Source organism: Mirounga angustirostris, unplaced genomic scaffold, assembly GCF_029215605.1.
Source record: "Mirounga angustirostris isolate CCGP_5_RB_7025 unplaced genomic scaffold, mMirAng1.0.hap1 SCAF_7, whole genome shotgun sequence".
In the NCBI taxonomy this organism is placed as follows: Eukaryota; Metazoa; Chordata; class Mammalia; order Carnivora; family Phocidae; genus Mirounga; species Mirounga angustirostris.
In genome coordinates, this window is record NW_026991715.1 from 102424120 (window position 1) to 102450924 (window position 26805).

General features: G+C 35.4%; 1 protein-coding gene across 5 annotated transcripts in view; it reads right to left on the minus strand.

Annotated features, from left to right (window-relative positions):
* Positions 1-26805, minus strand: part of GABRG2 (gamma-aminobutyric acid type A receptor subunit gamma2) — a 102744-nt gene that overhangs the window by 43758 nt on the left and 32181 nt on the right. For all 5 annotated transcript variants that reach the window (XM_045901784.2, XM_045901791.2, XM_045901788.2 and 2 more), the window contains exons 4-6: positions 26223-26443; positions 23076-23158; positions 20151-20288 (exon numbers count right to left, since the gene is read on the minus strand). In XM_045901784.2, the coding sequence (XP_045757740.1) occupies positions 20151-20288; positions 23076-23158; positions 26223-26443 (442 nt within the window). The remainder of the gene's footprint in view (positions 1-20150; positions 20289-23075; positions 23159-26222; positions 26444-26805) is intronic.

Sequence of the window (26805 nt, forward strand, 5' to 3'; positions counted from 1 at the left end):
CAAACATTTTTTTAAGTTACTGTATTTGATACTCATGACTTAAATAATCCTGTATGACACATATTTTGATTATAAAAGTAAATTTTACTTAGACTACACTGAGACAAAGGGGACATAAGTATCATTACATAAGTTGGAAATATGGATTGCTCATTCTTGAATGGAACCAGTATCCAACTAGGCTTTAGACATTCCCCAAATATCCACTGAAAATTGTGCCATGAGAGGAGGTCGTTTAACACATCTGTGTTTTCTATGGATTTACAATCCTTTTGGAGAGCCAGGATACGTATTGTAATAATTAAACACAAAGTGCTTAGCTGCATGGTGGTGAATTGTAAGTACAATGAAATTATTGAAGATGGCAATATGTGCAGCAATAATCAGGGAAAACATCATGCACAGAGTATCACTAGATCTTGAGTTTGAAGGTTGTTGTGGTTTGGCCATAGAGAAAGGGGTTCAGTATTTCAAGAAGGGGAATAGAACTGTCACGGAAGGAGATGGAAAAAATGGATACCTCCTCATCATTCACTTGGTCTGTTATGGGGGCAAGGCCCATTTCCTATAGCGTAGCTCTTTGCATCTTATATTAATCATGTGATGTAGACAATATTAACTCCATTTTATAGAAGAGTTGTCCAGTTAGTTTAGTTTGGATTTGGTTTGACTTGATTCTTAGGGGCACAACATTGTAGCAGAGGTCTAACTCATAGTTATTAGGATATAGGGTCTATGAATTACACTTAAATATTCAAATTCTCCCTTAATTTTAACCAACACAACTTTCTCTTCCTGAATTATTCAAATTACTTCAAAATATGTAAGTACATACTTTGTCAGATTTTAAAATAAGCATACGCATCAGTGTGATTGTGTCTGTATGTTCCTTATAAAGTTAGCAGAATACTTCAAGCTCTAATCTAGTGGAATAAGGAAAGATGTATATTAAACTCAACGCATTCAGCTCCACAGATTCTATTATGCTTCTTTACATAATTTTAAAACTCTTTAAAATCTGACTTTTGCCTTCAGTAACACTATGATATTGCAAAGTTAGCAAGAACATTAATTTATCCATGCAAGCATGCATGTTTCTCTATGACTCTTTGATATCTAGCTCTTCCACATTTTACAAGCATAGACATTCAAATGCCAAACTAAGATCTTTCAGCAAAAATAGGAATTAATTTTCCTGATGTCATACTCTCAGTCTCTGTTGAAGGCCAATAATTCTGAGTACAAGCCCAGAATTCTGAATCATTTTCTAAAATGTGCCTACAAATCTTAAATTACATTAAACCACAATCCTTTGCTCTCAAGAAGATACATTCACATTCTTTCTGTTCTGTCCACATCTTTGTCAAACCCAATTTCTCCCTGTTTCCAAGTTTCTGAGTTCAAGTGCTCTGTCTCCATGATTCTTTCTTCTAGCTGTCTTCCTTCAACTGTACAACAGATACTTATGGAGTGTCTACTCTCCGTCAGGCCCTGTACTAGTTGTTAAGGAGATGACAATGAAGTTGGACTTTCATGACATTTTATCTGGATTCACTCTTTTTTTTTTTTTTTTTATTTCAGAGAGAGAGAGTGCAGAGTAAGAGAGAGAGAGCATGAGCAGGGGGAGGCGCAGAAGGAGAGGGGTTGATCCCAGGATGCCAGGATCATGGCCTAAGCCGAAGGCAGATGCTTAACCAACTGAGCCATCCAGACACCCCTGTATTCACTCTTAATAATAATTATAAAGGAGAAGCCCTCTCACCAAATATAAAAACCTTGTGGTAGGCTGTCTTAAAATGCATTTTAACCTAAAAATCTACAAAAGTACACTTTATCCACCACTTAAAAAAAATAGACCTAAAACTCTTTTTCTTTGAGCAAGATTCTGCCAAATGTTTATCAATGTGTCACTTCACACATAAATAAACCTTAAATCTATAGACCATAAATCTAAATTCATCTACCTTAAAAATTTGAATTGTAAAATTTGTTTTAGTATCTCTTATTTTTATAATCATTTACAATTAGCTCACACCTAAATATATGACTTCATGTAATGTCTAATATATCATGAAAATATTTTGACATTCATTAACATATTTCGGCAGAAACACAACTCTGGGTAAGTATTAAATTCGGCAGAATTATATGGACATGTAATAGAGCAACCCATGAGCTTCAAGTGTTCAGATTGCCAGGGACAACAGAGAGAATGGAAAAAAGTAGCTCTGCAGACTAGTTTGAAGTGATTTAAACAAGGAGAGTAAACAGTTCCTCTATAGTTTTATAATTATTAGAATAACTAACATAATTAGATTTTAAGCTTCTTGACAGTGAGATTATGGTCTCACATAATTTTGAACCTAATATCCCTCAATAAAATGTTTTGTTTACCATATGTGCTCAGGAAATACCAAATGAATAATGGACGAAATAACTGAACTTGTATCATACTGTACAAATGATCCTATAGAAGTATATAGTGCTTTGAATTACAAAGCCATTTTTGTATACTTTAATCTCATTTACTTATTAGAGAGATTCTGTATGGTTGACTAAATAGAATATTTTAGTCCTTATTTATAGGCATGGAAACTGCGGCTCAGATAGGCTAGGAAACTTGCCCAAGTCCATGCAGCCTGCAGAGATGGTGCCAGAGCTCAGGTTATCTGACTCCTCTTCCAGAATTCACCCAAGTGAATGCACTAGTAATGCACTAGAAAGATGCATTATTCAAGTGAAAGCTACAGTCTGGAGCGCTGACTGCAACTTCCTAATATGTATCACCACTGTACAGAGAATTCTAGCAGATATGATGTCACGTTTAGACATGAAATTGCAATTCTAGGGCTATGGGTCTCAAAGAGATCTTGATACTCTTCTTGCTATGATCTATTATATTCTCCTTGGCCACAAAAAGGAATCCTGAGGGACTAAATGCGAACTGAAAGGTTAGATACGACACAATTGACTATCATATCTGGAGCTGCAGACAGATCAGATTTTTATGGTTGCCAAGTTCATGACTGGTACTCACATGGGCCAAAAATTTAATGTAAAAGACAAGAAAAGGCAGATAGAAACCATACAGCATTTCACTCAGCATTAAGCCAGCATAGCTATTGAAATACCACACTGACTGATGTGTTAGCAATGGCTCCCCAAGAAAACCCCAGTTCTCAGCGTGCTACCCTGGCAGTTACCCTCTGCAGACACCTCTCTCCCAGCAGCCTCTGTTTGGGAGGCACTGAGCATCGTAGGCGTGGGGACAAGCATCCCCGACCACCAGAAAGAGGGGTGGGTGGAGATAGGCACCTCACTAAATTAAGCCCCTGGAGCAGTCACAATTAAGAATTACAATAGCTCTTGGGGCGCCTGGGTGGCTCAGATGGTTAAGCGTCTGCCTTCGGCTCAGGTCGTGATCCCAGGGTCCTGGGATCGAGTCCCACATCAGGCTCCCTGCTCCTTGGGAGCCTGCTACTCTCTCTCTCTCTCTCTCTCTGTCTCTCATGAATAAATAAATAAAATCTTTAAAAAAAAAAAAAAAAGAATTACAATAGCTCTTAAAAAAAAAAAAGAATTACAATAGCTCTTAAACGAGATAATGACTGTACTGGTACTTTCAAATTATATTCCAAACACATACTAAAGTATTTTAAGAATTTGGGATATTTTTAGGAAAACAGTTTCTTCATGGGGTGGGGGGCGGAAACTAAGGATGACATGCTATTGAAGCATGTAAGCATTAATGTGCTCTGATGTAGTAAAAAGTATGGATTGTTGTGTGTGATATTTCATCAGTCTTGTCACATAGAGGTTCATGTAAAAATTACTTAAAATTCAGTTAGATCCAGCTCATTGTCAATCCATTGGACTGTGGGCTGCTCAAGGGCAAGGACCATGCCTAATTTATCATCTTGAACCCTATTAATGGTGCTTAGAACACAGGAGGTCCTGAATAAATAACCAATACACAGAACTTAGCTGAGCTCAAAGAGAGGAACTAACCAGAGCTGAAAAGGAGCTACCTCTTGGTGAAGGTTAACAGCATCACACAGATGATGCACACGGGTAGGCTGTGCAGTCTCAACTGAGTCTGAATCCCAGCTCTTCCACTCACTGTGTGACCTTTGTAAGTTACTTATCCTTTCTGAGCCTCGATTTTTCCATTCATAAAATGGCGGTATTAATATATCCACTGCATTCAGTAATTGAGAGAGTTAAATAACACTGGTACTAGGAATCAATTATTTCAATAGCAAAAAAAAAAAAAAAAGTCTTTTTAGATTTTTTTTCAACTTTTCCCCAAAAAATGAAGTACAGTTTCTATTAAGGATTGAACATCCTGGGCCAATTCAAAACAACACGAAACAGTAGACATGAAACATCTTTCTAGGCAATATGTTTTGAGTGGGTTTACCCACTAATTTGCATGAATCCTTCATCTACATTGAGTTTCTGACTATTCCTAGCGTTGGTGAAACTCACTAGGAAAGAGCCTTGAAGAAAAAAGGAAGCTGATACATTCAGGGGCCTGGCAAGTGACCTTTAACATTTTTTCTTTTCATCAGTTAGCACAGGGTGAGGTATGCTACTTAGAAGCTAAAGCAGCACTGTTGAACTTGCCTTTGGCAAAATCTACTAGCATTTTTTTTGGCAAGTGCCCCCGGGGCAAGCTGGTCTCAGTTTACATTGATTTCTAAAGTAAATTTTAACTACAGAATTAGTTTTCCTTTTTCTTTCTATCCCCTACCCCTCCCTAAAAGTATTCTCCTAAGTAATTCTACAGAGCAGATTGTTTAAGAACCTGGGATATGTGGCCTTTTCAATCTGATTTCAAATCCCCTATTTCTCTTACTGGCTGAGGGCTTGGACTAGTTACCTAACTTCCCTGAGTTACAGTTTTCTTATCTCTGAAAGCAGAGATATCTACTCAGAGGCTTTTACGGGAATTAAAAGAGAAATTTCATAGAAATTGCCATGGGCAGTTTGTTGTATGTAGTATGTTTTCAATAAATAAGTCATGTTATTAATTATCACACTGGATAACTGTGATGTCTTAAAATAAACAGCAATTATCCCAAGAGACATGTTCAATAAGGATACTAGTTTTTAAGAAGAAATAAGCTTCTGTTTTTCTTAGTCCCAAACAGAATGGAGACTAGCACTAATGCTGAATTTTGCCAATTTTCTTGCATCCACACTTAGAGTCAAGAGACCACGTTGACAGGGCTCCTGGGCTCAGTTGTTAAGTGTCTGCCTTCGGCTAAGGTCATGATCCCAGAGTCCCGGGATCTAGCCCCACATTACATCGAGCCCGCATGGGGCTCCCTGCTCTGTGGGAAGTCTGTTCTCCCTCTCCCACTCCCCCTGCTTGTGTTCCCTCTCTCACTGTGTCTGTCAAAAAAATAAATAAAACCTTTAAAAAAAAAAGAGACTGCATTGAATGTTTTGAAATGTTTCTAAATTTCTACATGAAGTTTAATTTCAAAATGTTTCCCATCCTACATTCCCCATCTAAAAGTTTAACTTTTGATCCCCAGAAAAGTGAAAACACTGAACTTAGCCCGCTTGGCCATCTCGCAAACCCCCAGCAACTCCAAGATTGTCAAATGCGGCAGGTCTCTTATTGACCTTAGGTTAAAATACATTAATTCTAGGAAACAGCCAAATTTCATTTTCCCTGTGTCTTCCACTGAGTATAACTTTCATTACCCTTTCATTTCTACATTTAGCCTTGATCTTTTAATAGCAGGTTCCCCCTAGAGTAGCAAAAAAAAAAAAAAAAAAAAAAAAGAATTTTGCCATTAATAATACCCTTAATTTTGATCAGCTTGTCATCCTCATTAAGTCTTGATGACAAAATCTGATCACAGGGACCCAGAAGTGAGAGGCAGGAACTTGAGTCACACTCCCAGCCTTGCTCCCTCTGGAGCCGAGATCAATGATTCTTTCTCTTTTTTTAATGTTTTGGTTTCCTTACTGGCACAGAGATTTATATACCTTTAAGCCTTACCTTCAAGCCATGACTTTGGAACTTCAGATCTAGAGGGAGCCTTAGAGGTAATTGTTAAAGTAATGACGATGATGCTTTGAATATGTGCTGTACTCCCAACATGTTACAAAGCATTTCCACATCCATTATCTCCTTTGATTCTCCCCATACCTCTCTGAGAAAGGACTCCTGATAAAGCCATGCACATCTTACAGAAACTAAAGCAAAAAGGGATAAAAGGATTTGATCACGGGAATGCAGCAAGTTAGAGGCAAGCCTGCGAGTGGAACCTGGGTTTTAAGATTCTTATTCCAATTTTTCTGTCCCCACTCCATGATATTCCAACTAAGAATGTACAGTTATAACCACTATCAGCAATGCTAAGCCACATGTGACTTATTCCTCAGCACTGACTGCAACATCTTCTAGCCAATATAGAAGTAGAAATCGCTCATCTGGTCAACTCAGTCTTTCTCTCCCTCTTCATTTTTTATTTTTCATTTTATTTTACCTCAATATCTGATGCAAGGGAAAGGACCTGTCTGTAAACTTTTGAGTTACAGAACTTTACAGAGAGGCTTGAGAGAGGTCTGCTGCAATGAAATCTGGAAACTCATCATTAGGTGCTTCATTTCCTGTGAAACTAGTTAGGAGAGCTTGCACTAGCCATTTCACTTCCCTGGGCTTTATTATTATATTTTTAATCTGAGAAATAAGGGCCTTTGACTAGGCAAATATGAAGTCTCTTTGACTTGCAGGTTTTTGACTTTATTACATAACCACAGTATTGTTAGTAGTGTGGAATGGAAAAATAATGAATTGCTCCAACACATCTAGCAAATATGCGTGTGTGTGTGTGTGTGTGTGTGTGTGTTAGAGACCCCAAGTTGGTCACGGTCAATCAACAAGTCAACTTAATATCCCTTTCCCAAATCCTTCCAAAGTCACTTTATGGGACAGCTATTTAAAGAGTATTCCCACGCACACATCTGCCCTTTTTGGAAAAATTTCAGCTTTCTTCTCCTTTTTTAGTCTAAATGTAAGGTTACAAAGCAAGCAGAAGTGAATCACTGCATCAGTTACTATCTTCTATGAACTTTCAATTATAAATCACTTTTCCTCAGAGTCATTGAATATGCCTGAAATCTTCACACGCGTGTGTGCGTGCGTGTGTGTGTGTGTGTGTTTTAATTTCAAGGGTTAGGGAAAAGAATGAGAAAGAAGGGAAAATACAATTATATTATGATCACATTGTCATCTATTTCCAAAGCTTTTCACAATTTCCTAAGCATTTTCAGATACTCATAGCAACTGTGGTAGGGAAATTGTAATTCTTCCGTTTTACAGATAAAGTGAGGTCTGAGAGGTTAAATGACTTGGCCAGATGTATACATCTATTAATTCAGGTCAGCTAGGACTTAAGGCCAGCTCACCTTACCCCTAGCCAAGTATTCTTTCCTTTCAAATTTTACTAAAAGTCTTGTCTTACTAATATACTACACATGTAATTTTTATCCATAATTTTATTTTGAGTCATAGATAATTCTTCTAGTAATAGAAAGCATTTTAACTAGCCTTGTTCAAGATGCTTCTGTTACTTCCTCATTCTTATCTTTGTAAAAGAAAACGGACTCTAACTTGATATGTCTAGTTATCAACACTCTAAATTTTGCCATCGACTTGAACAACACAACGTATTAGATTGTTATGGTTTCCCAGTGGCATGAAGTCTCTTGAAAACATGTGTTCTTTATTGTGTACCATCCACCCACACACACACCCACACACACACACAATCTGTTCATGTGAATAGCTTTTTTCCTTAATGAAAAGAAAATCACTATTTCCTACAAATGAGACCCAACAAAAATGCTATGCCTCAGTCTCAGAGCACAGGTTCAAATCCTGGCTCTGCCTCTTACCAGCTATATGATCATGGAATTAAAAATACTATCTACCTTTTAAAGTTGTTGCAGGTTTATATAAATAAACTTTGTAAAATACTTAGCATTGTGGGTGGCATACATAAAATGTCCAAGAAAAGCTGACTTTAGCATCTCATCTTCATCTTCATCCTCACCACCATCAGCACCACCTCCACCACCATCAGCTCATCATTATCAACACCATTTATCTGTGTATAGATTAATAGTAGCAGATCTTTAGGACCAAAATATCTCCTACTACTAACTTATTCAGCATCGGCCAATGAAATGAAAATTCCTTTTTATATTAGCTTAGTCTTAGGCAAGTGGCCAGGAGGGAGCAGTAGATTGGAGACACAGATGCTTGTTGATTAGTTCTAATTCTTTTAATAACTAGCCGTGCAAAAATGTTTGAAATTATTAGTAGCAGTATACTTCACGTACTTCACCTATAACATAGAGGGACAGAATTAATTTTAAGAATGTTTCATAGAGGAAAGGGTTAAAATTATAGCTAATTGTTAAGATTAAATAAAAGAAAGGATTTAAATTTTACTTGAAACTATTTATACTCTTTTCTTACACAAGACTATTAGAGACCATTTTTTTCTCATGAAAAAGTAACAGCAATCAAGACAGCCTAACCTTTCGTTATTTTGTGGCCTTTACTAAATCATGTTCAATTACTTCCTCCTAGTGACAAGAGGATGATGTTGGTTTATTGTTTCTTAGAAGTTACACTATCTAATATCTGTAAAATTTAATTTAGTACGGGACCAATATTTACAGACTTGTTTTTCAATGTAATTAATAAAGCTGTCCCAGAAGTGTATCAGGGAAAATCTTGCCCATGTTTATAAAATGTGACAGTTCCTATCACCCTACAATCATTTTCATGTTAATATTCTGTCTTTTCATCTGCTCCTTCTGAAGCCAATTTTACATAAATAGGAAATCATGGCTATAGGTCATTGACAAAGAAGCAAGCTTGACCCAAAACAGTCTCTTTTGAAGAGAATAAATCTCAGACTCAGAGACATTTTAATGACTGGTTTCTGTTTTCTTTGAGAGTAAGTCATTCCTTTCCCTTGCTAGTGGTGTTTTTTCCTGACCTGGTATCTCAAGCTACACCTCTTTACTTGGCCAGGCAGATGGGCCATGTACACCGTAAAGGATTATACTAATGGTAAATTTTGATTATGATTTTGCAGTTCCAAATATTGTATCTTTTCCTACCAAGTCCATCCCTACAAAGGCCTTTAGCCCAGTGGCCCTTTGTGTAAGAGAAGCATGCATCCCACCCCATGGGCAACAGGCTTCTCTATGTGACTTTGCTTTGGCAAAAGGAATGTGAGCCAAATGACTTAATGCCTATCAGAGCAGAAACTTTAAGGATCATTTTATTCTTCTACTATTTCTCCCTCAGCCATGAGAATAGCATGCCATGGAATGCAATATAATTTTTATTGAGTTTTAAGTCACTGATACTTAAGGGCTCTTTGCTACCATAGCATAGCATCTAGCTTAAACTAATAAAGTCGGATTCTGCCATGCTAGTATGCAACTAGCTTTAGATAGACAGAGGATAGCTGGATAGATAGCTAGACAGCAAGGTAGACAGATGCCATCACAATAAAGAGAAAACAAATTACATAGTAGATAAAGAAATATGGCCAGGAGCAAGTCTTTCTGCAAACACAAATTCAGAAACAGCCCTGATATTTGAGTCACCACTGTATTAGAAAATGAGCGTTGTCAGGACCTATGAGTGTCTGTTTAGTGACTTACTCTATGATCTTGGACAAGGCCTTTACCTTCTCTAGATACTTTCCTACAAGACTGGTTGTACATCATCTTACCTGGAAAATGAATATCGCACTATAGAAATACTGTGAAAAGTGAATGAGATGATTCTTATATAAAGAGCTTACAAATGCTAGTATATCATATTATTATTGTAGAGGTGGTAGATCAGTACTATTTTAATGGACTTCCAATTCTCAAGACTATCCATCAGCCAAATTTATATAATTAAGCTATTAAAAATAAAATAATAAATTGAGGTCATACTATGCACTCTTGATTACAAGTGTTCTTTCTGTTTGAGGATACAAAGTGTCTGTTCTTCCTCCTCTCTGAAAGCCATGTCAAAGCCACTGTCCTATCTTTGCCCTCTCCTAATTTCTCATTCAGTATAAATGCAGTTAGCATCCACCCTCATTCCTCACACCCACCATGGGCCTATTTTTCCCATGCCAAATTCATTTTTTCAGACCTTAACTAATTAACCAACCATCTCTATGGCAACACTCTGGGCCTCTTGCCCCCAGAGTCACCACCGAAGTTCTCTATACATGACAGATAAAATAGATCTGTTAATTTCTAAATTTTACAGAATAAGAAAACCTGAGGAAGTTTCTATTAGGAACTTGTGGGGACATAGGAAACCTAACTGCCCACCAGAAGATTGCTTTATAACAAAGCTGCCAGGTATCAGGAAATATAGCACAGCATTTTAGAGGTGAAAGGAGCTTCAAATTCAATCCAGTCTGATTTTTTTTTTTTTGAGACAAAGAAATCAAGGGTCAAATCAAAATATGACTTGCTCAAGTTCATTCAACTATATGGTAGCATAACCACAAAGGCAACTCTTAAGTAGCAATCAGTTTTTGCTCTATATCCAGTTGTCTCACCTCATCAAAGAAAATAAAGACAGAGCTTTATTGCAGAGCAATAATTGTATCAATCTTCAGAAAAGTACAACAGGACAGGAAAAACTGTCAATTGGCTATGCAAGACTACTAATCAGTAATGTGCAGGAAAATTGCAACCAAGCTTTTGACTGCTTAGATGTGAGCTAAAAAGGACAAATACAAACAAGACTAGATGCACAAATGTCTGCATATATAACTTCACCATTTTATGTTTATTGAAAATCCATCTTCCATGAAAGTAGATCATAGGGATAAACTGAGTAAACTTAAAATCGATTGGCCCTGCATAGGCTAGATATTTATGACAAATAAACCCAGTTGTAGAATGTAAAAAAGCAAGTGAAACGTAGGTTGGCCAGGTTCTGGCACTTCCCTGCAACTCACTATTTTCAAGCAAACCTTAGCTGAGTGATAGTTTTCACATATTTCTTTTTGCCTATAAAAAAGTAAAAAAAAAAAAAAAAAAAAAAAAGTATTCATTTCCACACATACATATGTGCTCTCATTTGGGGATTATCTTTCATTTGCCCCAGTTTTCCTCAAAGATATGGATACGCTTAGTTTTTCAAAAATAAGGAAACAGTAATTCACAAAGAAAGACATACAACCACAAAAATACAACAGGAAGTGGTAGGAACTTTGGTAAATTGGAGATTATGTGCCTCACCTATTCAGAAATGTCATAATTCAGTTCTATCCAATGATTTTCAAATACGAATGAAGACCCAGATGTTTAAGATGTAAAGATGTTTAAGATTTTCATATGGAAATTTTCAATTGTACAATGTTGACTAAAATAAAATTAAACTCATCCATGTCTAATGACCCATGCTCTACGCTGAGGTTGGACAACTGGCTACTAAGTTACAACCACTGATTTTACCTCTTCAGAGAAATTCCCTATAAGTAAAATTAAAATTGGGCTTGATCTTCAAGAGTTAGCCCTAAAATTTTATTTTTCTCTCAGTCTATTTTCACTCTCAGTCACGGAGACTGGTAACAAGAAATCACCAACTCAGAAACTGTAATCATTAGGTGGTAATAATTCATATCCATGATTACATTGTCTCTTTAACAAGGAGCTATTACACAGCTCATGAATTACACACTTTTATATTACATAGCTCTTCACCACTTAGTGAAGTGGTGCCTGGTTGTACATCATCTTACCTGGAAAATGCTTATGTTCAATAAGCATACCAGAAATCATGTTTGGAAACTATTCCAGTAAACTTAGTTGTCTCAGCTGAAGCTTTCATCTTCTCAGCAATGTCACTTATTTATTGTACTTCAGTGTTCTTACAGAGCTGACAGAGAAGCATTTACGGACAAACACAATTAGGTTTGTGATGGGGATTGGAGAACTGTAATTTTAAGAAAATGCTATTTTTTAGTATTTCTTTTTGTCATTATTCTGAGAAATAATGCATAGCAAGGGGAAGTTAATTCAGGGGTAGACAAACTGGAAGACAAATATGAAAAATTAAACATTTATGATGTGACTCATATGCTAATGAGAAGCACTGTCAATTTCTTAAGCAGCAGTTATGGAGATATCCATATATAAAAGTGAACAAAAACTAACTAAGTCATGTTTAACATATTTGTCAATTCTCGTTTCCTTGGGCTTTTCTGCCCTTCAGGAATGGATTAGTAATACTAGCTGTTCTTGCTTTTTTCTAAATGAGTTAGATTATATGAGATACAGGTGAGAATGGTAAACAAATTCTCCCCAGCTTGTATGCCCAGCAAATTTCTTTTCTGGACTGTTATGCACTGCAATGTGCTGTGACCTTCATAATAACTTCCTTTTGAAAAAAAAAAAAAAGAAAGTTAATAAAAAAAAAAATCCTTCTCATTGCTGTTTGCTTCCCTTTTCAGTCTCTGACAAGCTTAAATTTGCGTATCTGCCACACCGAATAGCATTATTTTCTGAAAATGCAAAAATAAGGTGAAGAAATTATTCAGTTGCATCAGAGTGAAAGGAACTGTCAATGAGTTTGTGTGTAGAGCATGATGTCTGTCAACTCAGTCTCTATTATCTCACATTTTTATTTTTTTAAAAATTATTTAATGTTTTACATTTATTTGGGGCAGCAGCTTGATAGAAGCTCCATTAGTCATATCAGTCACACGGATGAATGTGTCTTTTAAATATAGCAAAATAGGATTTTCAATTGAATTAGGAAACACCAAAGACTTGGATAAAAATTAACATCTTGACCTAGTTGGTTTTCATAGACTGTCAAAATAAGGTATTAATCTCCAAAATTACTGTAAATAATAGTCATGCAAACCTTTTATTAGGTTTTCTTTCTGATCAGTTTTGTGTGAGGAACAAATTTATACACATGAACTGGATCTGACAGTTTCTTAATTAAGGCCATATTTGGATGGTGACCAATAGGTCCACTTAGCAAGTGAATAGTATTATCTCATAGGCAATAAGTATGTTTTTGGAAAAGGAAAGAGAGGGGCGCCTGAGTGGCTCAGTCGTTAAGCATCTGCCTTTGGCTCAGGTCATGAACCCAGGGTCCCCAGAGTCCTGGGATCAAGCCCCGCGGCAGGCTCCCTGCTCTGCAGGAAACCTGCTTCTCCCTCTCCCTCTCCCCCTGCTCATGTTCCCTCTCTCTGTCTCTGTCAAATAATGTCTCTGTCAAATAAATAAATAAAAATCTTTAAAAAAAAAAAAAAGGAAAGGGATATCACTGATAAATTCTCACTTGTTATTGTTATATATGAATATAATTGCTATTCCTACAGACTAACATTTTATTGATGTATGTATAGGGTTATATTAAGTGGTATTACTTCATTGCCTTGTGTAATATTACCTATTATCAAGCTTAAGAATTAACTTTTTCTTTTATTCAATTTATTTCTTTACCTAATATGTTTATGGGAAGCAATAGGGTATAAATTTGGTATCTGGGGGTGCCTGAGTGGCTCAGTTGTTAAGCAACTGCCTTCGGTTCAGGTCATGATCCCAGCGTCCTATGATCGAGCCCCACATCGGGCTCCCTGCTCGGCGGGAAGCCTGCTTCTCCCTCTCCTCCCTGCTTGTGTTCCCTCTCTCACTGTGTCTCTCTCTGTCAAATATATAAGTAAACAAAATCTTTAAAAAAAATTTTGGTATCTGGATAATTAACTCTACTTTATTGACTATCCTTGAACAAATTACTTAGCCCCTCTAAACTTAAGTTGCTTCATCTGTCAAATAGCAAAAGAATGTATTTCTCAGAGGCTTGTTGTGAAAAATAAAATGAGATCATGCATGTTGAGACCCTAAAAAGCCATAAAACCCACTGTCCCTTCCTAGCACACAACTGAGCTACATTTCCCAGGCTCATTTTATCTCCACGGGAACATACAACATTCTTGCCAATGGAATATAAGCAGAAACAAAGCGTGTCACCTTGAAGCCAAACAATTTTCCTTAGATTTCATATGACTTCTCTATGCAACCTCTCTGTGTCTCTCAAGCCCTATCTCCCCACTAGGTAAAGTCAGAGCAACCTTGGAATTTAAAAAACTGATGTGGGATTTTTAAATGTAATATATAAATAATCTAATATCACAACTGAAAGAAAGTAACACATAAAATCTTGGGTTAACATTATATATAACACCATATATCACTAAAAACAAATATATGGGTGGGACTGTCACTCCTTCTAAATTAAAAATCTAAAGGAGTTTGTTTTTGCATTTGACTTGCTTTGAAAACATACTGAAAACTTGATGAAGGAAAACATTAATTTATAAAGAAAGTTGCTCCTACATTAGGACATCCATAGTATAACTGTGGTTACATCAGAGGTTCTAGATAGGTCTAAAAACGAGGACTTCAAAGAAGCATCTAGTCAAGTGCATTCATTTTATAAACAAGGAACTTTCATCCCAGAGAAGGCAAATGACTTCCTCATGGCTACTCCTGGCCCAGCTCCCTTTGTTATTCATACATTTTCTTCTCTTGAAACCAAACTTATTTTTTTTTTTCTAAATTGAAGCTTAAAAATAAGATAAAAATCAATTATTGTGAAGTCTTCCACTGATTTAAGACATTGCATTGCTTTAAGTAGTTTGAAAGTTTATTATTGACGAAAATGAGCTCACAACTTACTTTGACTTCCAAGTCACAGGAGACTGTGGGATGAATGCACAGTTGTTTATTTGTCTCCTCACACCTAGGTTTCTTAATATTTTTTATTTCAACTTCTTCGGTGAAAAAAAATTACTGTTAACTTGTATCTTTTTTTTTAATTATTTTCCTTTTTCTTTCCCTTAAAATAGTTTACCTCCATGATGAGTAAAGTTTTAAAGTGTCTCCCTGGTTTGCCAAAGACATCTAAATTAAAACACAGTCTGGAAGGTAGGATCTATTTCTTTTTTCTGTTTGGAGAGTTATTTGACCAGTACATGTACACTGATATACGTAGAGAAGGTTGGAGTTGAGCTTGGTACCAAATAAGGAATATAGGATACAAAGACATGAAGTAAGTACAACCTACCCAGAAAACCCCAGGGGGGTTAAGGGTACCGTGGGAGAACCGTGGGCAAGGTTTAAAGATATAGGGTAGATTATAAATATTTTAGAAATCAAGCAATGAACATGAACTTTATCCACAGAGCTAGTATTTCTAAAATTGCAGTCTGCCCGTACTATTGGAAAGTAAGGTAAATTTAGTGGTATGTGGGCTTTTTATTTTAATATTTGTGTATTTCTTATAATAGAAATCAGGAAAAAATAACTAGCACATGGAATCCTAGCCTAAAAGGTGAGTTAAAGACAAAAAGAAAGTAAATAATATTTAATGTTCATGGGTTTACCAAAAACTTATGGGGTTATTTCATGAAACACTGATGTTTGCACTCCTAAAGAAAATATGGAAGCTTTAAAGGTATTCTGACAAGGAAGAATGTGATATATTCTTTTTGATTCAGGATGATGGCATTTGGATCATAGGTTCTCCGACGAAACTTATTTGCCCACTTTTCTAGCCCACATTTCAGGATGAGAACATGAAGGAACAAAGTTCTGCTTGATACTAAAGATCATGTAGATAATTTGGTGAACTGGCAATGGCAACATGATCAGAAAGAACAAAGTCTTCTACTTGGGAGTAAAAAATGAGTAATGGGAGTATACGTAATAGAATTCTGCATTGCTTATTGAGAGAAATTTTACAGTTTTATCAATATAATTGTCACAAGCAATCAATTCTACAATTGCTACTAATCAACAACTCTAAGCAAGCCACCGTCCTAATATCATGGATACAAATATGATTAAAACAAGGTTTCTGTTGTGAAATTTGTGATTTATTGGAATGAGGGGGCAGAAATAAAAAATGCCTAAGCAACACAAGGCAGAAATTATGTTTTTATAAGGTGGGTGAAAATGCTCTGAGGAAGAGTTAATGAAATAATGATGATAATAAGTATTAATAATAATGCCTTCCAATTACAGAGTCCTTTCTATGTTCCAGGCAAAATTTTAAGCATTTTTAATGGAGTATCTTACTTAATCCTCAGAGCAACCCTGCAACACTGGTGACATTGAGCTTAGATATATTAAATAATAATACAAGCCAATATTCAAACTTGAGCTGTCTGACTCCAAGAGGACATGTAATTTAAAAATTGCTCCAAATTGTTTTGGTGGTAAGGTAAGTAAAGGCCTCATTGAAGAAGTGCTGTGCTTTTTAAGCCTTAAAGACATAAAGAAGGTAGGGATGAGTTGAGAAGCCATTCAAAAGAAAAAGACTAAGATTCGGTTTGTTTATAGGATTGGCTTATTATATTCAGGAAAACATAGATGGATTAGTTCTGTCATCAGATAGGAAATTATGGAAAACAAAGCTAGAAAGTTCCTGAGGTCAGGTGCTTGCATATTAGGAACAATAGCTTGTGCTAACTGACCTACTAAATTCTTGAAACATGGTGAAAGTTGTGTGTCCAGAAGACCCACTGGGCCACAATGGGAATAAAATAGTGTAATAATTAAGAGCATGAGTCTAGGAGCAAGCTATGTGAACTTACAGTCCTGCAGTAAATGAGCCTCTAGAAGTCTGTTTCCTCATCCACAACGACATCTTGGGTATTGATGTGTAGTAAATAGGACCACGGTTATGAGAATTCAAGTAGGTTGTTTAGATAAAAGGTTAGCTACAGTGTGTGTAGTTAGTGCTCAGTAAGTGCTAGATTTTATGATTAATGTGTAAAAGACAGACTGTGGAAGGGAGAGACTGACAGCAGGGACATAAACTTAATAGGCTACCAACACAGTCCAGATGAGAACAGACAAAATCCTGAACTAGGACAGTGGCGATGGCAAGTGAAAAGAGGACAGTTACACAAGATGCTTCAGAGGCATAAATGCCTTTGTGATTCATTAGAGGTGGGAGGTAGAGACATGACTCTGAGTGTTCATGCCTGGCTCACTGGGACAACAATGGTGCTCTTCCCAGATGCAGAGCAATTATAAAGACATGATGGTTTGGAGGAGAAATCATGGATCCAGAATCCGCTTTGATATATTGACTATGAACTAAAGGTGTTCTTCAAGTCTTATCAATGTACCACCAAGGTAATATTTTTCTCAAATATGACACAGATAGGACTGGTGGTAAACAAGATGGTTCAGGTGGTGGATGCAAAGATTGTCAGATAGCACTGATTTACATGGTGAGAAGATTCTTTCCTGTGTAATGGTCATTCTACTCTTCTGTTTACATCAGTGAATTGTTTTGCTCTGGTACCAGCTGCACTTTCCCATTTCTCTAATACCTTTCTTTCTCTCTTTTCCAATATACTTAATCTGCAGAGCACACATATATGCACTTAAAATTTAAGAACATTTGTTTGCTTTTCATTATATTTTTGTATCAACTTTTATTGTGTCAGATGCTTCTGCTTTTCCAATTATGGTCCTAATATAAGGAACCAGCAGTAGAGTCACCACCTGGATATAACAAAGTCAGGAGAGGTGGGCTTAAGTGAATGAAGTTTAGAAATCCCTGCAGTAAGCTAGGTCAGATTTTAGGCAATATTCTCACTCAGTATTGACCAAGGCTTTTTAAAAGGATATACATTTACTGTAAGTCTAGGAGAAAAATCACATTGTAATAAGGTTAAGATTTAAAAGGAGTATAAATTTGATCTTCTAATAATTTCCCAAGAAAGTTTTCTTAATAACTTCCTAGTAGGTAGTAACTAGTTATGGAGCTCTGCTTTGAAGGTAAGATGGCATCAGAAATCAAACAAATGTTCATGCAGAAACTTCCAGTCATTACAAAATCAACTATCACAAGAATCAGGCTGCCTCTTAGCACTGGTGTTAAGTTTCCGTTCAGTCCTTTCTCTTCACAGATGCAATTAAAATGGTACTGCACACAAAATACAAACCAGCAAAAGCCGGAAGTGGATAAGACGACCAACAGGGAGGCTAACCACCATATTTAAAATTCACAAAGAGTTGATGCAATCAATTAAATGATGCTCCTCAATATTAAATCTGATATCAATGAAGTTTTGCTTTGATTTCCTCAGGAAGATTAATAACTTCATGACACCTTGGTAATTTTTCTTGCCATGCCTTAAATAAGTAGATCATTTTCTTCTGGAAATATCTCTTAATAGACAGTAAATACTCTAGATTGCAGAGGGAATGATATTAGGCCCTGTGATATAAAGCCTACCCATCCCTCACCGCCATTTGATTTTATTGCCCCTCTGGGCTCAAATGACTAAAAAGACCTGGTAGTCATCGATTTTTGGGTTCTGTTTTAGGGTGCTGGAATAATTACAGAAATAGGAATATACAACACAATTTAATGCCCAATTTCTCTTTCTGGAAGCATGCAGACTTAGAGATTATTTTTACACATGTTCCTCTTTTCACAGATGGAAAACCAGTTCTAAGGCAATCCTGAATCTTTTTTGGGGACCAAATAAAAGACTGTTCTAGTACTTGATGTTCAGGATTTGCAGCGAATAAGGGAACAGAAGGCCACTTTTCAAAAATATACTCAAGCATTTCTTTGACCTTCTTTTATATTCTTTTTGCAAATTAAGAGAGTTGAGAAATCTGCAAACACTGTTGGTAACAAGTGTTAGGACCAGATAGCTCTGAATTGGAGGATGATGGTTATGAAGATATAATCTTAAATTTATATTTTTGTGTAGATCCTTAATTTGCTTCTCTATGTATAGTAGACCAAGGCCCTATTCCAAATCAGTCAACACAAAAATAGGTCCTATGAATTTCAGGAAAGAAAAAAAAAAATCAGGTATGCTGCAAATAAGTCAACAGAAAACAGCTCAACTCAGAGAAATACATTATCAAAATACGTGTCTTGATATTAAGCTGAGAACACAATGTTTATATTTGAAACAGGGACATAATTAGATTCACATAATTTTAAAAGGAATAGCTGGAGGGTTTTGCAGAGGGTTTATACTAGCCACCCATGAGACAGATCAGGTCTGGAAATATGTTTAAATAACACCACATGGGTTTTTAAATCAATTCAATTAATACCATTAAAAATCATGATATTTGATATAAAAATAAAAATTTTTAGCTTCTTGGGCACCTGCATGGCTCAGCTGGTTAAGTCACTGCCTTTGGCTTAGGTCATGATCCTGGAGTCCCAGGATCAAGTCCCACATCGCATTGGGCTCCCTGCTCAGCAGGAAGTCTACTTCTCCCTCTGACCCTCCCCCCTCTTATGCTCTCTCTCTCTCTCAAATAAATAAAATCTTAAAAAAAAAATTAGCTTCTAAGAAATCTGAAGTCCTGAGCACATTAGGTCCCATACACATCTGAGAATTATAAATAATATTAGTAAAAGCTACTATTTATTGAATGCTAAGTGCCAGATATCATTCTAAGCATTTTCCTTTTATTTTCCCCTTCACACACATAGTATACCTGTGATACAGGTCTTTTTGTCCACATCAGATATCTGGGAGAGTTGATCCCTGAGAAATACAGTAATTTTCTCAAAATCTATAGGTGGTAACTGATAGATTTGGGATTTAAAACCAGGCCTGTCCCATATCCATGATGTAGCAATTCAAAATATTAAATTACTGAATGCTGAATCAGTCCATATCCAATATGATCACATTTCTGCATTTGTAGAAAGTTAATGTTCCTTGTGTGATTACTTTAAATGCTATTTCAATATACCATGAAACCTGTTTCCTAAAAGAAACATTACACCTAAACCTCATAAATATTTTGCTTTTAAAATAATTGCTACTCATTTTTGCTTAAAGAAATTACACAATTTACTAGTCCAATTTTAATCCATTTTGCTTCAAAATGATAGAATCCATTTATATTTATTATGCTAAAATACCAATTATAATTTTCTCTGGTAAATTAAAACACTTCATTTAATTTTCTTCATATCATTTGTAGACAAGTATTGAAAAGCCTTCTGAATTATATATATCCCAGAATTTTAACCCTGGAAGGGGTCACTTAAAATTCCAAGTGCATCTTACCAGAAGTCGTCTTCACTACTTCAGTGGTATTTCTTAGTCCAACAAATGAAAATTGATAAAGCCTCCAAGATCTTGTGTCACCCACTTCAACAGAACTACGCTTCCATTGGTAGACAATTTCTTCACGTGGATAGCCATCTGCCATTAGACGGGAAAGCACACATTTAAAATTATTTATAAGTGAACGTATGTAGCAACCACCTTCTATGAACAAGACACTGAGGTAGGTGTGAGAGAGACTGACTTATAAATTAGAAGAAGATCCTGAACTAAAGAATCTCACAACAGAAGAAATAAATACAATGACATTTTCTCCCAACAGGAATTTAAAAAACTATGAGGTCAAAATTACTTGAAAGTCACTTAATTTGCATAGAAGGTATACTATACATGGTTTCATGTATACTATATTCATACTTTACATTGTCTAGGGTAAGATATAAAAAGTAGCCAATATATAAGCAATAGTACATACACACAGGGATTATTTCATGATGAAGGAGAGTTAACAGGGCAAGGTATTGAAAGTCATGCAGAAACAGAAAAGAATAGGAGAGGAGCAGACTCAAATGCCTCTCCAGGGCATGCCCTTGGAGTGGAAGGTGACTGGGAAAAATAACCTCAACTACTTACATTATTCTCTCTCTCTCAATTTGTTGGGACTTCATTTTAATATATGTAGAAATTCTACTTAGTACAATTAAAACTAGTAAAGTAGAAATGCCCAGGGGAAGATACCAATGAGTACTATATAGATTCTGAAGAAGTCAATCATGTTCAGCCAAGAGAACAGAAAGTCGTCTTTTAAGAAGTATTGTACTGACAATGTAGTGGTTATCAGTACCATTTGCTGGCCATAATACCCTAGAAAAGTTTCTTCATTTTTTTTCCTAAATTATTTGTTTCTTTATGGGGATCAGGGTAGTACTTATTTCATGAAACTGATGGTCAATATATATTTGTTGAATGGATAAACATTATTAAGTTAATTGTAGAATAAACTCAAGTATGGGTGCCAGGCTGGCTCAGTGACTCTTGATCTTGCAATTGTAAATTCAAGCCCCATGTTGGGAGTAGAGATTACTTAAAATAAAATCTTAAAAAAAATAAAATAAACTCAAGTAAAAATAGATAAATAGGTAAACAAAACTAGACATCATCTAAACTATTTATCTATTAATAATGCTATATAAACCTAAGTCTTAATTATGGAGGCTGATTGACTACTTGGAATAAAATCCCTATGTGTCTTCCTTTTCTTTTCTTTTGGTCCAAGTAGTTGTGTATTATGTTTTTATTGACTAAGGTGAAAGAAAAAGAAAGCATGATCCCCATATTGGCATGGAGCAGAGGAAGGGGGGCAGAATGTGCTGAAAACTGAGAAAAAGAATGATGATGTTAGGAAATTTCCTATGGAGAACACGTAGGTGATTTAACTTTTTTGAGAGCAATAAGTAACATTAAGTTGTGTTTGGGTTCAGAAGACAGTTGTCCATCAGTGACCTAAAGACACAGAAATCACCAGTTCTTAAATTTTAGCTGACTCAGAAAAGGAGTAGACCCAGTTGGAAATTAAAAGAAATGAAGTCTAATCTCCTAACACGTGGGGAAGATTTTACTTAAAAATATTCCATTCTTGGATAAAGTAAAACATATGAAATAAGATGTATAATGGGAACTTTTGTAAATACATATGATATACAGTGATATTTTTCTTCAAGTTCATTCTGGAATTGATGTAATGATGAACAGATGATTGTTTCTCTCATCATTGATTTTTTTTTAAATATAGTTATTATGACTTAGTTGGCTCTTATGAGTCTCTGTCACTCCCTGCCTGAGAAATTCTATTTATAGAAATATAAACTTAAAACTTATAATCAGTTTTTCATTCTGCCTAGTATGCCTAGTTGGCAGACCAAAAATAAGGAAGAGGTGAGAAACCAAAATGAGTGTTGAACAAATAACTCAGGCAAACATCTGGGGGAAACTGAAGCTTGATTTTGGTTCAAGCAGGAAATATCTACAAAGGTTACTAAAGCTTAATTTGTTTCAGAATCATCATGGATCATCTTGGTATGTAGTCTATTATCTGATAATAATAATAATAATAAAATTAATAGAGCTTTCTGATGAATCTTATTGTGTGTGAGGTAGCATACCAAGCATTTTACATATATTACATTAACAAAGCAATATCGTGGTGAGGCAGGTCTCATAATCTCCATTGGGCACCTGAGAATGTGGACTCACTGCAAGATTTAGTAATTCGTTCAAGTCCACAGTGATGGAGTGGGGATTTGAACTAGACCCATAAGACACCAAAAATTAGTCTTTTACTCACTGGTAAATAACTAGTTCTAGATATCGCTTGAACTCCAGATGGAGAAGGTAAATTTCAATTTTGCTATCTTTAACAGGTATTACTGAAATTGAAATAAGCAAATGACACTGTTGAATCTATGTACCTCCTGATGCATAAGGGAGAAAATAAGTAGCAAATATTTTGCTACTCTCTTCTCCTGTGCCTATGGGAGTAGTGGGGGGTGGGGGTGGGAGGAACAGGGAGGGATAGGGGCAGGGAATAAGGATGTAAAATCCACCATTATACCTTTCCATTGTGGCCAGGCCTGGCTTTATAATCCTTCTTGAAAAATGTCTTCAGGCAGCCACTGCATATTTATTAAAATTTTATACACCAGTGAAGCCTACTTGTAATTTCTGATAAAATAGATCCTTTTTGCAGGAATCACTCTAATAGGAATAAACTGGTATTATGATGAAAGTAACTGTCAAGATCTTCAAAGTCAACAAAATTGCTTGATTCTGCATTCTCTAGGAGTCTCCCAATTAGTTGGCATTGCAATTAGAAAACTGTTGGTGAGAGAGGATACAGAATACATAATACAGAATGAGATTACTTACAGCTGGAGAACTCCAAGGGGCAGGAATGCTCATCCATCGGAAAATTGTGTAACTGCAATTGGCACTCTGCATCAATTGTCAACCTAAATAGAAAGATATGAAACCTAAATAGAAATCATTTAGACAGTTTTAAGAATATACATTAGTACAATTTTTAATGACTATTCTTCATCTTTGTTCCTCGAGAATACATCTCATATTATTATCGATAATACAAGGTGATTCTCCCTGAAGAAACCCACCAAGTCCAGGAGAAAATTACTCAAGACTTAATGTAGACCATTTTCACAGACCAATCAATAGGATTTCATTGCCAGCAACTCCATTTTTTCCAAAATTTATGATCAGATAATTTTTGTGGCAAATTAATTGCACACATGAGATTGTTTGTTGAGTATATTTAACAGAACAGTTTTAAGAACTTAAGCTCATTTACTGTTTGCATGTAAATGAATGCTGATAAATTCTCAGCTGTTACCTGCTAATTAAAGCAGAACCTTCTGTTTGTAAGTACTTGTTAGCTGTTAGATTTAAATTACTATATGTGACTTTTAAAATACTTGTATTTCACAATGGAGTATTATGCATTCTGATAATGGAACACTATGAAGCCATAAATAGGATGTTATAGAGTAGAAGAATATTTAATGGTAAACAAGAAATGTTAAATACACATACACAGACATATTAGAAAAATACTTGCCAGTGAATCTCAATTAGTTTGCATCCGGGTGCTTATTAAAGATAGAGATTTTCTGGATTTCAGTACGGGCTGGGACTCTATGAGGGAGAAATTTAATGGAGTTCCAGATGTTTTGACCATCTTTGGAGAAGTATAACTATATTCTAAAATTGTAATGGTGATGGGCTGATGATTTTTAAGATTTCTTATTTGTTAACTATATATCTTACAGGTATTAATCTTGAAGTAAAAAAAATTATAAACATTTATTTTAAAAGATTTTACAATTCAGCATAATTTTTAATTGGAGAGATTTCATTTTTCTACAGTATAATAGGACAATTACTGATCTTAAACATAAATAATAATACTGAGCCTTTATTGGTCTATGTGGCACTGGGTATGGTAAATTGTTCTCTAATTTAGTAAGTGTTATTATGGCTTTATTGTACTTGAACTTGTCCAAAGTCACAAAGCTAGCAGCACAGTTGAGATTTGAACCCAAGATTATTTGTCTCCAAAGCCTAAGGTTTTAATCATTGTCACTCAATAATTACATGCCCTTCCAAAGAAAAGGTTAGTTTCATTCATAAGTGAAATTATAATTAAATTTGATATTTTATTATTATTCTCAAATTAAACTGGAATTATTAAATTGAAAATAATTTAGAGAGATTGTAAAGACAGATACATATGTTATCTCTGCACACACAAATATTCATAACTTGTTATAGATTAGCAACAAGAATAAAATCATCTCTCTCTGTAGTTCACAACTCATTCAAACTTGGAATCTCATGAGTGGCATTTTTGAGGTGGTTTCCATAATTAAATATTGTATAGAGATTCTACAAATTAACAGAAGTGAAAAAATGCGTGTGGTTATGAGAACAATCAAGGGACTTGGGATAGTGTGAATGACTTAATATTTCAAAAGCAAGACGGACTCTAATTTATCAAACTTTGATTTCCACTAGATTCTAATTTCAGTCATCACCTTATCTCTCACATTTAATGAAACCCATGATGAATACAAACTGTATGCCATGAATTTCTTTTGTAATTATGGCCATTTTTCCTAGTTACTGACATAACTCTGATATAGGTTTTTGAGCCACTTTAAAGTATTTTATTTTGCACGCCAAGTGTTATATAAGAAATAAAGTATATGCCCCAAGAGTTTTTAAAAGGAATCATGTTGAAGCTAGAAGTTCCAGGATCCTAAGACCTAGAAAAATCATATTATCCGTAATTTTTACTGAAAATATATATAAATAATTTTAATATCTGTTGTGCTTACTATATATCAGGCTGCATGTGAAGCATTTTACATATTGGCCCACTTAGTCCTTATAATAATAAGAATCATTATCTCTATTTTATTTTATTTTTATAGAAATTAAAGAAATGAAAAGAGTTTGCTCCGACTGTCTTGGATGGGGGCATGAACCATGGGGGTGGTGGGTACCTCTTTTCCAATAATCTCCATCAATTCCTACCTAATTTCTTTAAATAAAGATGTAACCAAGTAAAAACATCAAACTTACTAATAAAACTTTGAGATACATCTTCTAGCACCAAGACCCCTGCAACAAGATAGCTGCCCCTAAGTCCTCTACATACAAATTCTGAGGAGTTGCCCTAATTCATATAGATAGTAAGATACAGGTCTAAGAACCAAAGCCAGATTTGTCTGGTTCTTAAGTCTATGTACTAATCTATTATGTTGTTTAATAATATACTATCACCCATGAAAAACCTCAACATCAAAATATTTTAAATGCATGTAGGTATTAAGTGCTAAGATAATGGCTTACAGTAATTTAAGTAGAAAATATCCCAACTGTTACTTATCATTTAAGTTCATAAAATAAAAGAAAGCTCCTTCAAATTATCCCTAAAGAAGTCTATTTCCAAAATAGCCAGTAAATTAAGTCAAATAGCCTATCAATATAATGCAGAGTGAGTGCTGGGAGATAGAACTCATCATACTTGCTATTGCACAGCTAAAAGAGAAGGAGGTACCAGGAGACCTCCACACCAAAATTTCTCCTTTAGCAATGGTTTCCTTGGAAACAGAGACATTTCCAAGCATAACAACTAGTGGTCCCAAGGATAACTGTCTGTGTTTTCGTTTCGTTATTTTAAAGTAGCAGAACACACAGGCAAAAGCCAAGACCGGTGCAAAAATCAGGTAACCTTATAAAGGTAAGGGGAATTTCATGTCCCTGCAAGAAAACAGAGTTCTCACATCAGTCACAGAAAGTAAAGCTCTACCTATGATTTGAAAAAGCTCATTGATAAGAGAAAGAAAAGCAAATTTTGTACTATCACATACTATTTTGATCACACATGCCCACCCTGATGTAGGTTTGAAATTTCTTTCATTCCTCTTGTTTTAAGAGAGTGTAGTTGATCTTTGTTTTATTCCCAGAGATTACTCCTTTCTTTTTTCAAAAGCATACCTTAAGGTGTAGAGCACTCGACCATCATTCCAAATTCTCAGCATCCTATTAGGGGTGGTTATCCAGTGTGCATCAGCCTTTTTGGAGTTTCTGAAGAAAGTGTCTGGAATCCAGATTTTCCCTACCATGTTGCTATTCAATCGGAGGACTTTAATGGTGCTGTTAAATTTCAGACGTCTGTCATACCATGTTTGTGCAAAAAATATATCAATTGTATATTCCTGTTTTGTTTTTTTTTTAAAAAAAAAAGGTGAAATAGAACATTTTTAACACAGAATTGTAGATCATTTGTTTATATTTATCATTTGTATTCTCACTGCCAATACAAAGCAAAGCTACTTTAGTTTTGAATAATCCAAAAGAAAGCAAAAGCTTTGCTAAGGAAACACACCCATCTTTTCTAGACAAATTGATATTTTTATGAAAAAATAGATCTGTTTAGATGAATTCCAGCAAAAGATCATAGTTGTGATATGATCATTTGCATTCTGGGTCTCGAGCAGTTTCTCATGTTAATTTGGGCCAGCTCATTCTTTGTTGTGGGGGCTGTGTTGTGTACTTCAGAATGCTTAGTAGCATTCTT